This window comes from Oenanthe melanoleuca, chromosome 1A (genome assembly GCF_029582105.1).
Source record: "Oenanthe melanoleuca isolate GR-GAL-2019-014 chromosome 1A, OMel1.0, whole genome shotgun sequence".
NCBI lineage: Eukaryota > Metazoa > Chordata > Aves > Passeriformes > Muscicapidae > Oenanthe > Oenanthe melanoleuca.
This window is the reverse complement of record NC_079334.1, coordinates 58051369-58064074: the sequence shown is the minus strand read 5'-3', so window position 1 is coordinate 58064074 and position 12706 is coordinate 58051369. Positions and strand designations below refer to the sequence as shown.

Sequence of the window (12706 nt, the reverse complement as noted above, 5' to 3'; positions counted from 1 at the left end):
AATGACATGTAGGAGGTCTTCATTTCTGATTTCATATTTGTTGGATCTTCCCTGCCTTGATACCTGAATATTTGGATAGCACCTAAAAAATTCTGCTTTTTCAGGAAAAAAGAGTTCTTGCAATCTCCTTTCTAACCAACAACAGCCATCAGAAAACACAGCAACAAAACCAAAGATGAGAGTCTTCTCCAAATGTCAAATGTATTGTAACTATTATGACCTAATGTAATTTTTGTTTAAAAGGCAAAAGTTGTAAGAGGAATTTTTGAGGGGTTACTTGTTAATAGTGTAGCCATGAGTTTAGGAGAAATGTAATCAGTGTTATGTTAGTGCAGACAAAAAAGAAGGAAGCACCTAATTTTGCTCTCAAAGAAGATCTTTTGGAGGAACCAAACAGTTACAGATGAGATGTAGTTTGGAGAAAGCACAAGACTAGTTGGCTTCTCTGTCAATGACACATTTCCTTTCTTATTTTGCATCTAGAAACGTTAACACACTGTTTTACAGGGAACAGAAGCATTTCTCTAAAGATGCCAGAGTGTTATTTCCCATAGGAGTAGTCTTAAGCAAATCAAACTGACACAACCTTTTCCTACATTTTAGAAAGCAGTGAGTTAGGTTTCTTTTTCTCTAGCAGAAGAAATCAATTGTACCAGTACTATGAACTTCCACATGAGATTATCCATGATTCTTTCTGCCATTTTGAAACTGGATTAACTGAAAGGTCATTAGCCTCAGGATACCAGGCCACAGACATTTTCTTTCTTCTAACAGTTATTAAACATTGAAGCAGGGCAGTATGTTGGCAAATATAATCTCAAAATCTACCTGATACTGGAAAGAATGAACAATTGAAACTGCATAACTGTTTCCTATGAAGCTGCATTGGACTGAAACTTGAAGAATTTTGTGGCTCCACATGTTTTCTATTTTAATCTATCAAAACAGTAAAAAAAAAAAAAAAAAAAAAAAAAAAGCCCTGTAAAATAATGTGGCACAGTACAAGAGATACGACTCAATACTTGCAAGGTTTAGTCTATTAAAAAATGTCTGCCAGGACTTTTTAAAAATAAATAATGGGGAATTCCTTTGGAACAATGAAGTAGTATTTTATGCCATAGATATTTTAGGGCAACTTTAAACTAAAAACATTTTTCTTCTATTGCTTATTTAGAACCTAAGCCACTAGCATATTTAATTCTCCAGATGAATATGATTTTTACATAGGTGACCTAAACAGGGAACGAAATGTCTCTGCAAAGTAGGTTTCACTCCCAGAGAACATAAATTACATCTCAAATCAGCCTTTACCTTCTATGAAAATCTAAGAACCTGAAAATGATTTTAAGAGTTAGTCTGAAAAGAGAGAATGAGGGTCCATTATTTATCTTTCTGACAATCTGTTGCTTGTCATTCATTTCTAAAAACATACAGGTTGTGAAAGAAACACATAGTTTTATAGAAATATGTGACAGCGACAATACTGTCATTGCTTTTGATGTTGAAAAGCTACTGCAAGATAACTACCTATAGAGTCATGCCATATTTTACTGTGCTTTTGATGTAGTTATTGGCAGAAGATAATTTTTTTATTATCTTTGCCATATTGGCCTCGAACTGAAATTAAAAAAATAATAATTTTCCAAATCTGGGAATCATGAAGGATGTGGAACATATCTGAATATAGCTGTGAACTCCCTTTTGTCTTCTGAATATCATTCCATCTGGATGCAGCCAGTATATTCTGTGACCTGGCAAAGTCTAGGATGGGGTGGGGTGTCTTTGGACCTGCTGGAAGGAACAAGCAAAAAATGTTCAGGACTACATTATTCTGCATAATCAATCCACCTAATAGGTATTGTCCCAGACTCAGATGGTGCAGGATAGGAGTCTCCTATCACTAAATATATGGTGTAAAGGGTTAGAGACTGAGGCTGGCAAGGAAAAGAACCATGCACTGTCCAGAAAATGAGACTCAAGAAAATAAAATTGGCAAAGTTTACCTAGTTCTAAACATAACAAAAAGGGCAAAGATAACACTGGGCGGAGACATATGTCTCATGGTTGCTTTTTTGTTTTGCAGAGATGTGTAACTCTCCAGGGTTATCTTCAGAGAAAAAATAACTGATTGGGAAATTCCTTGGCTGAGTTAGAAGAGTTTAATCAAGATCTTTGGAGAACCATTGCACATGGGACTCTGAGGCAGAAGCCTAATCCTGGGTCATCCCAGGCCAGCATAATGCAAATGGTTTTCTGAGAAGTTGTGTCAGCTACTTGATGATGGCTCACCCAACACAAATTGTAATTTGCACCAATTTCTGTTCCCTTCTACAGGAAGATGATCAGGAAGCAGAATCAGAAAGGGCTGACACACTGTTGCTGCTCTAAAGAGAGATATGAAGTCATGGAATAATCAAATCAACAACAGTAAACAGAGGAAAAAAGAAGCCTTGAGGCTTAATATGAGAAAAACCGTAAATTGGAACCCTATGAAGCAATTAAATGAATCTGAATTAATTTAATTCTTTTTTCAATTACTACTGTTGCATACCAATCCTTCAAAGCACTTTCTGTATCTAACAAGTATTTAATTAGAAGTAGAGATTTTAAGGAGGAAGTTCTGAGATGACATTGAGAAAACTACTTCTGAGAGAAGTGAAGAAAATAAGACCAATGACAGCAGAATTGTTTGTGGTAAGACAGGGAAATAGTAGATGAGGATTTTGAAAGTGTGAAGCACACTGGAAATACCTTTTAAGTTATGAAGCAAATGTATTGGTCTTGTGGTCTCTAAAGCAAATATTACATCCTGGAATGGTTTAGGAGGAAGCACAGAACTTACAGAGGACTTAGCTCTGTTCATTAGCTCAGTTAGAGCTCTCCTAGTATAGGCTGTCTATACAGGATGGTATATATTTCTTAGTCTCATAAAGTTTTATTAAGTTATTTACTCAGATATATCAACCATGTCTAAACCTCAATTCATTTCCAGTTCCAGGCCCTGTGACATATCTGGTCACTGTGCTGTTCTAGGTGTGCAGGGCCTGGTCTATGATACTCTTAAGCCCCATGGAAGGGTGGTGGACATTAAACCCACACCTTTTGAGACTCACAGATGAAAAATCAACTCTCACCTCAGTTCTCCCATTTTTTAAGAAGGGTAAGAAGGAAGGATGTGGCCATTACAGGCCCTCCAGTCTCACTTCAGTGCCTGGTAAAATTCTAGAGAAGGTTATTCTGAGAATAACTGAAAAATATTTGGGAAACAATGCAGTAACAGCGCACAGCCCAGCATAGATTCACAACAGGGAAGTCCTGCTTAGCCAACATTCATTCCTTTTATGACAAGGTCATCCACCTAGCTGACCAAAGGAAGCTAGTAGATGTAGTGTGTTTGGATTTTAGCAGAGGTTTTGATACTGTTTCCAAAAGTATGCTGGATAAACTGTCCAGCACTCAGCTGAGCAAGTCCATCATATACTGGGTGAACAACTGGCTCACAGACTGGGCTCAAAGGGTTACAGTAAATGAGGTTATATCAGGTTAGTGGCCAGACACCAGTGCTCTATTTGCAATGTTTTTATAAATGATGAGGATGCAGGAATTAAATGTAAAGTGTGCCAATGATACTAAACAAGACTCTCTGCAGGATAGAAAGGAGCTACAGAGATCAAGAGAGACTGAAGAGCTGGGCAGTTATCAGCTGCATGAAGCTGAACAAGAGCAAACACTCTATTCTCCACCTAGGATGGGCTAAACCTGGTTATACGTATGCACTGGGGGATGAAAGGCTGGGGAAAAGCCCTGCAGAAAGGGATCTGGGAGTCTGGGTCAATAGCAAGTTAAATGTGAGTCAGCTGGGCGCTGGCAGCCAGGATGCTGCTGTGTCCTGGGGACATCAGGCACAGCATCACCAGCCAGGCAAGGGAGGGGATTGTCCCCTCTGCTCTGAGCTCTGGCACTCACTTCGGTTGCTGGGGGCAGTTTTGGGCACCACAATGTGAGAAAGACATTAAACTATTATTAGAGACCATCCAGAGAAAGGTGACCAAGACAGTGAAATATCTTGAGCACAAGAATTACAAGGAGCAGTTTATGTCACTTGTCCCTTGGAGAAGGGAAGGCTGATGGGGAGGTGCTGACCAGTGATAACATACAAGATGTGTCAGGGAAGTTCAGATTGAACTTTAAGAAAAGGTTCTTTACTGAGAGGTTGGTCAGTAAAAACCAATCTGGGAAAGTGGTCACAGCAGCATAGCTGGACTGGCCCGTTGTAACCATGCTGTGTTCTGAGCACAGGCACACTGCTGCTGACCTCCACCCATTGGGACACAGGCCCCACCAGCCCTTGGCGTGAGCTCAAGGACACAGTGCAATGGCTGACAGCATTAAGCCCAGCCTGATTTTCTCATTCATGTTCCCATGAGTCCTTGAGGTAGTGTCCTTTGCAGAAACTTCCCTAAGAGGACATTGTCTGCCATGAAGAGAGATGGAGTCTGTATTTCCCTTCACTTCTGGCTGACACTAGAATATGTAGATAACCTCACCAGACCACAGGAATCCTCAGGCACCAATGTGAACACCCCCTAGATAAATAAGCTAGACAGCTCAAGCCATCATACCTAGCATGGCACCATGATGCCAGTGAAGAAAAGAACCTCATATTTTGGGGTTTAGAACCACCTTTAAATTAAGGTTAGAAAATATTTTCTTGGTAATTTTTCTACAGTACAGTGTTGTGAGAATCTGGAGTTGCTCACAGCCTTTCCAAAGATATTTCAAGTATTGTCAGTAAGATGAATACAACTTGAGATGTACAAGATGGAGAGATAATGGCAGACTGCAGCCAAATATTGGATACATGTATCAATCATCTGTAAATTAAGCAATAAGACATGAAGAAGTTAGAAGATTATTGAATAGATGAATAAAACCCCACAAGCCCAACTTTAGTGTCTGATTGGTAGGAAAACTATGCTTTAAAATTGAAGTAAGGTTTCTGGCACAACTGAATTCTGAATCTCTGCAAGAGGCTCCACAGAAACTGTCACTTTCTAATATTAGATATTAGTTAACTGTGATTCCAGTCTAGTTTTAAATATTGTGGAGTTTTTTCACCTAATGAGAATGGTTTAACTTTCCCACCCATATATGTGCATGCAGCACATAGAAGCCTTTAGTATTCATGCTATTGCATTGCTCTTTCTAAATTATTAGGATGAACTTGTATCACTTTTTAAATTCACTTCTCTGTTGCAATGAGTGTCTCACACCAAGACTTTTTGAATGTATGTCAGTTTTTTTAAGCACAGCTGCTTAGTTTCATCTCACTAGTCCATTTTTCAGAACTGATATTCATTAGTGCTGAGAGCTGCATTTGAGGAAAACATGACACACAGAGTTTTCAAGGTACATAAGCAGCCATGCAAGCTACTAATTGCTTCACTGACCTCAATGGGAACAGTCAAGAATACATTATGCACATATTTAATTACCTTGTTCATTCAGGACCAAAAATCAAGAGGCAACATAGTAAAAACCTGTTAAAGACATTTGAATAAAATCATTGGAGCAGGGTTGTAGAAAGAGATGAAGATTTCACTTGTACTAAATAGTCAATCTCATAAGAATCTATAAGGGATAAGGCAGTAAGATAATGCTGGGGCCTGGGTTGTGGAACAAAAGTTAGCACAATATCTCATGATAGTCCTCCTGGTATGTAGAGGAATGTTCATGTGCTTTGCCTATTCCAGATCTATTTATATGCTCAGTATTAAGATCTGCAATAGATTAATAAATAGATCAAAATCTTATTATGTAGATTTTAGATTAATATTCTTATTTCTAAAAAAGAAGTTGTTGACTCTGAAGTCAGTAACTGGTATCAGATGCATTTAGAAAAATCTACATTTGTCATACACTGGATTCTATTCCCTTTAGAGGACTGAATGACAGAATTCATTGTTCATTCTATTGTCTCTTCAGAACTTAACTATTTAAAAGGCCAATTCATTTAACCAGAGTTTTATTTTCAGTTCTTGCTGTACTTTTTTTATGTGTAGAATATTTCCCACAGCAACTTCATTTTTTTCCGATGAAATAAGAATTAACCCTTGAATCAGGATTATTCCCTGAATAAGGCTCAGAACAGATCTGCTGAATATTTTATACAATCAGCATTTGCAAAATTACTTGTATCTGCCCTAAGTATACAGAACCATGACATGGAGACTCACAGCACCTCCACTGAAGTCACTGGAGTTTGTTGAAAGACAATTGATTTGCCTCAGAATATAGAATTAAAGTGATAAACTCTTCTAATTTTAGAGTAACCTGCATAGCACATTCCAAATATTCTTAATGTACCTCTATTTCTATATTAATTTAATATTTTAATATTATATATTAATTTTCAAAGTTATTTTTTCTTAAAAATAAGATACCTGATGTTGCAGGGCACATTAACATATATCATTTGGAACAGGTTCATTCTGACTTTAATCTCTTGACCACTTTTAAACAGTTTCTGAGTGGAAAATATTTCTTTACTTAGCAGCTGGATACCTTCAATTTACACTACAGATTGCCAAAGGATTTGTAAGACCCATTAGCTTTAACATCCACAGGTGTACACATCTCATTTTATGGAGCTACAAGCTGGATTCAAGTCAAACAAAGACTTGTAAACTTATGGATAGGTTTATGTGGAAGAGTCGCAATGTTCTTTTCTGAAAATAGTAGGGTATTAGCATTTAACAGCTTGACTTTATAACTGTTTAAAGAAAAGATACCATCTAGGAACAAAGTGTTGGAAGGGGATTACCAGGTCAGTGAGTTGACTCATTTTTCCCATTTGCAGGAACTGCAAAATCCAACCCAGTCCATTATCTTACCAAGAGTCATGCTAACATTCCTTAACAGTTTGCCCCATCTCCCTTCCCAGAAAGCTGTTTCATAATTCACTGCTATGATAACCATAAAATCTCCCAATTGAGAGCCTAAATGTATTTACTGACATTTTAGCATTTTATGGTGCTTGTATTGTTTTCCTGTGTTGGTATGTCATGTGTCAGGCAAGCATGGCAGACAGGACTGATTGCAGCGCTACATAATTTCAGCTGCTTTGGCAAGACCTGTGCACAACTTCTATCATTACTGTCACTGTGGAAAAATAGCTGAATATTTATCTAAACCCAAAGGATACAGGAGATTAAGACCCATGTATATAATAATTATTGCTGTATAGTAGGTATCTGTAAGATATAAACCAAGGGCTAGTGTAAGATGGAGAGTGGCCACCCAGATCTGAAATACACCAGTGAGTTTTGGTCTGGAGGCTGAGAAACTTATCTACATTTGGAATGCAAACAACTTGATCAGAGAATACCTAAATTTAGCGCTGGCTAATTAGTCGGCCAAATAATCTCAAATTAGTTGTTCAGGAGGCTGTGTTCAGCCACTACAGGGAACAAGGGGATGTGTGGAGGACTGAAAGAATAGCCATGGATTATGGAGATGGGTGTTGGTGAGGAGGAAGGCAGGGACAAGTGGTGGCTGCAGACTTATTGTGGAAGGAAACAGGGCATGGGCATTTCCGTGGGGAAAAAAAGAGGAAAATTGGTTCAATGAGTGGCAAAATTTTAAAGGCTAGTTCAAGATGAACATCTCCAAAAGCAGCAATAAACTTTTCATTGCCATGTGATAGTGACAGGAGTAACATTATAACTTTTCCCATGAAATTTAAACAAAAAGGGAAATCAGCATTATAAAAATTGCATTTGCACACTTGTTTTCAAAATGAAGCAAGCATTTTGTTTTTGCTGTTAAAAAAATTAAAACCACATAAGTAATTAAATGCACAAAAGCCAGAGCTATTAAGTCAGAAAGTATGGGGAAAGGATATAGGCTTTCATAACAGCAATAATTTCAAAAGGGAACACACATTCAGATACAGCAAAAAGATAACTGAGATGCAAGGCTTTAGTCAAAAAGAAATTATACAGAAAATACAAGAAGCAAAAATGCTGTAATAGAAGTTCATGGTAAAGAGGAACTAAATTTCACTATAGATGAATTTAATCTAGATAATTTAATTTCAACCCTGAGTGCTTCAGCTTTTAGGCACCTCTTCTGTTTCAAAGTAGCCATTGCCTTGCCATGTAAAGACACAGATATTAAGTTCTAATGCCCCAATTTATGCATTCCTAGGGTTCAGAAAAAGCACTGGGGAATAAAAGCATGAAAATATCAAGAGTAATTAAAACAAAGCCACAATCCTTTCAAAGCACCCAAAACACCAGAACCTGGGAGAGTATTTGCAGGAAGTGGTATATATTGAGAAAGCTCTTCTCTCTTCATCCTTCTTTAGACATCAACCCCTGAAGAGAAAAACTTTTACCTGATACAACGTGGACACCTTTATACTGTAACTGCAATTAGAAGAATGCCAAATACTCCCAAGAGCCAAGTCTCAAATCTTAAAACTCATAGAGAAGAAGATGAATGATGCCAGCAGGTAAAATTTCTGAAAGAAATAGTAAATAATTTTTTGCAATCCCAGAATTATCACCCATTTTCTTATACATACCTTTGGGTAACCCACTGTGTTGACAGATGCCAGTCTGTGGCAGTGAAATGCCATTTTTTTCACAGCTTCATCTGTCAGCTGAGGGCAGTAAGAGACATGGCAGAGTTCCAGGTATTCTGTGCCCTTGCAGAACTCAATTACAATACATGTACATCAATCCTTTGATCCACTTCAGACACTTCAGTTCTCTAGGTACCTTCATCAGTAGTGAAGTCATTCTGATGTTGACTGGGAATGTCACTAGAAAAAGAAAAGATGCATTAAGGGGCTATTTTCAATTGTTTATGTATTATACAGTGGGTTCATTAGACTAACATTTATGTAAGTTTCATTATCTATATCTATATCTATATCTATATCTATATCTATATCTATATCTATATCTATATCTATATCTATATCTATCTATCTATATCTATATCTATATGTTGAATTTGGGTTCTTTAAATTGAGGGCAACCCAGAATATAAAATGTTGTGCTTAGAAAATCAGGCCCAAATACATTCATTTTACTGCTCTCTGCAAATGCCCATTTTTGTGCATAATAACATTTTCTTTTTTTCTTTTTCTTTTTCTTTTTCTTTTTCTTTTTCTTTTTCTTTTTCTTTTTCTTTTTCTTTTTCTTTTTCTTTTTCTTTTTCTTTTTCTTTTTCTTTTTCTTTTTCTTTTTCTTTTTCTTTTTCTTTTTCTTTTTCTTTGTTTTTATTTTTCTTTCTTTTTTTCTTTAACAGAAAACTGTATCTGTATAAATCACATTATATTTTTGGAAGGGAATGGGTAAGAACCTCAGGACTGTCACTCAGGAGTTCTGGGTTCTGATTTGCTTTGTGGAGTTCAGGCCAGTTAACTGTGATACTGGTTGACTACAATTTCTATCCTAGTTTTTAGAGTGACTAAACATTTTCAGATCCTACCGACTCCAATTCCAGCACCTTTATAACTTTTTCATATATTCTGTAGAGCAAACAATCTTGGAAAATAACAGTGGGACTCTTAAGGTTCTTAAAATACACTTTTCTCCTTTGCACACTGAAACTTTTTTTGCATTTCAGACTGAATCTTTTTCAAGCCTGAAAACCATCACTTCTAGGCCTACAAAGAGAAGTTGGACCTTCTATTGAAACCTTCTCTAGAAACCTCTTGAAAAGAGGTGCCTAAAATCACATTTTTTCACCTGACAGCTCCATGACATGAGGATCACAGGACAGCCTGCAGTCTCCCAGAGGTTTAGCTTCAGTCAGAATCTCTCCTCTTCTGTCATGTCCAGCCTAAAACCGTGGTGAGAAGCCTTAAATGTGTCACTGATCTAGCTTCCAGGCCTGCTAACCTTGGCCTAAGGCCAGAGTAATTTGTCACTTACTGGAATAACAATTCTACCTCTACAGGGAAAGCAAGGAAGTACATATAGTAGATTGAATAAAAATCAGTGTTTGCATGAAGCTTTTCAAAGCTTTCAAGAATTAGTCCTGAGGCTCATAAGCACCACATGGATAAATAAAATAAGTACACACACAGAGACACAACAATTCACTTATTTATTAGGCACAAATGTTACATATTAATTGTTCTGAGCAGCTAATTTTTCCTTATGCTAAATAGGAACTTGCACAATAACACTGGGTTGATCATTAAAAAATATTATTTTTGTTATTACAAAAGATTATGTGTTTCTCTGTGTTTATCATAAGTCTTACCTAAATAGACACAAAGAAACTTATCAGATCTGAAATTTGTTTCACAGACCATACTTGTAAGATTTTTGTCTGTATCTTCATTCTGGTTTCATTATCTTTTGTCTATTGGTACAGCTATAGCAAAGCAGTTCTTCTTGGGGTTTGGGTCCTTGTTTTATTTTACAAAATATTAGAGTATCAATGTTAGAACCTAGGACTGGTTAAAGTGGAAAATTCAGTATATATATCAATTGGCTTCTCTACCTTTCCTATTTCAGTCTTGGATTTATGGGCTGTTTTTCACCTGTAATACAGAAACATTCTACATCCAGCAACTAAATGTTTTTCATCCATGTGCAAGAGAAACTGCACTCCTTTCAGAATTAGGTTTCAGATGTGATGACTTAATTGCTACATTCTCAACTAGGGTATGTAACACAATCTGAAGCTAAGATTTCAATGCCTGTTAGATATGTTTGTCTTGTTTTTACTAGCATAACTTGTCTACATACTTATTTAAAACATCCTTCAAAGTTAGGGTCTGAATTTACTCTTAAGTCCAGCTTTACATGGTTTTGCAAATAGTGATCAAATTATATTTGCAATCAAAAGAGATGGAGCTTTGTTTGCTCCCTTCATCTCTGTATCCCTGGTTCTTTGTCTCTAGAGAAAATAGCAGAAGAGATTGTGAAGATAAATTATATTTGCAAGACATTTAGTCACTATAAAAAGTCAAATGCCATATGAAGAGAATGTAATTTTCTAATTTAATTGCACAATTTTAATTCTATAAATAAGGCCTGAGGACACACACAAACATCAATGAAAAGGTCAAATACTAAATTGCTGTTCATTAAGTGAAGTCCCTGTTTTCAAAATATGGGATTTCATAAGTGTTTACATACTGTTATAATGCCTGGGAACAGGCAGTGTGATTACAGTTCTCTGCAAATTCTCCATAAAATCGTATCCTTAGATTAAATTTACAGAAAAGGACTTGTCATTTTGAGTTACTCTGTATCTCTTCTTTCTCCTGCCTTCCCTAGATCCATGAAACCAGGGCTTCTGCAACTCCTACATATGCTCCCCACTGCTGTTTTCTTCCTCAAAAAGTTCAAATTCATTTGGCACAAAAGGAAGTAGAAACACTTATTTTTAACAGTCTTTTTTTTTTAACTTACTCTGTGTTATGAGACACTTGAAATAGCTTCTTAGCCATGGGCATGGCACAACACAAGTGAATATTCTCTGAGAGCAGCAGCACTGGCACCACATATCTTTCCATGAGGTACACAAGATGCACATTATTAAAAACATGGAACTTTACACAGAACATTCATGAAAGAGGAGTCAGAATTATTCTTAGAGAAGCAAATGGCCTGACATGTATCTTGGGCAACAAGTTTCAATCCAGATGCAGCTCTTGTGGTACAATAACTGACTCATTTTTACAATATATGGCTATAAAATGATGGATGTTGAAGATTTATAATGGAAAAAATGTAGAAGCTGAAGACTGGGATTATGTGATGGCATTGGCTGTACCTGCAGCCTTATGATCTGCAACTGTTTATGGGCATGAAATCAATACCATTAAAAATACATGACTTAAGCATTTCTGTTATATATAGTTAGGAAGGATTCTCAGTTACACAAAAAAAAGCGCGCTTATTTGGATGTCAGTTCCTAACAAGATGGATGGTTCTTTCTACTACTGTAAAGTTACCTACTACTGTTTATTTCTCAATCTGTTCTGAAATACAAAGTAAATCTATACAATCATACTGAGTTTATCAAATATCCATAAAGATTTTGGTAAACTTCAAGTAACCTATGATAAGGACAAGGAATTTCACAGTTTAACCATACATTTTGGAAATAGTCATTTCCCCTTCATTTTGAATTTTCAGAGTTGATTTCATGCCCACTACATTCTGCAAATGCCCCCTATTCATCTTTTTCAAGACACAATTGAACAGATCTCAGGCATATGGATCTGTAGGAAAGAAAGGGTAGAATTATTGATGTAGGATGGTGTTATGAAGAATGAAGGATTACATGCAGATCAAAACAAGATCAGTTTTGGATATGGTTAATTTAATGAACTAGAGGGGCTTCCAGGGAACACCCAAGAAAAAACCAAAGTTTTACCTGAATCCTGTTGTCACTGAAGTTTTTGCATTGTGATATAGGAAGTTCCAATATTTTTCTATGGCAGCCAAGTACTCTCAAGCCCTAAAAAAAATAATCCAGAAAAATTAATAGAAAAAGGGGAAAACTCTATTTTTCTACCTCTTGAGGAACAAAGAACTGAAGAAAGGTAGTGTGGTGTGAAATACTTCCACCAGCAAAACACCTTTACAGATCTTCTCCAAAATTTGGGGTTGAAGAACTTTTCACTTTTTTTTTTTTTTTTTTGGGGGGGGGGGGGTATTGTTTGTTTGTT

The 12706-nt window shown here is 36.5% G+C and overlaps 1 protein-coding gene across 1 annotated transcript in view; it reads right to left on the bottom strand.

Moving 5' to 3' along the window:
• The window catches only part of FBXL13 (F-box and leucine rich repeat protein 13), a 62240-nt gene that overhangs the window by 3213 nt on the left and 46321 nt on the right, over nt 1–12706 (bottom strand). The window contains 3 exon segments of the mRNA XM_056482064.1: nt 4712–4784; nt 4787–4874; nt 8588–8719. Coding sequence (XP_056338039.1) covers nt 4712–4784; nt 4787–4874; nt 8588–8719 — 293 coding nt within the window.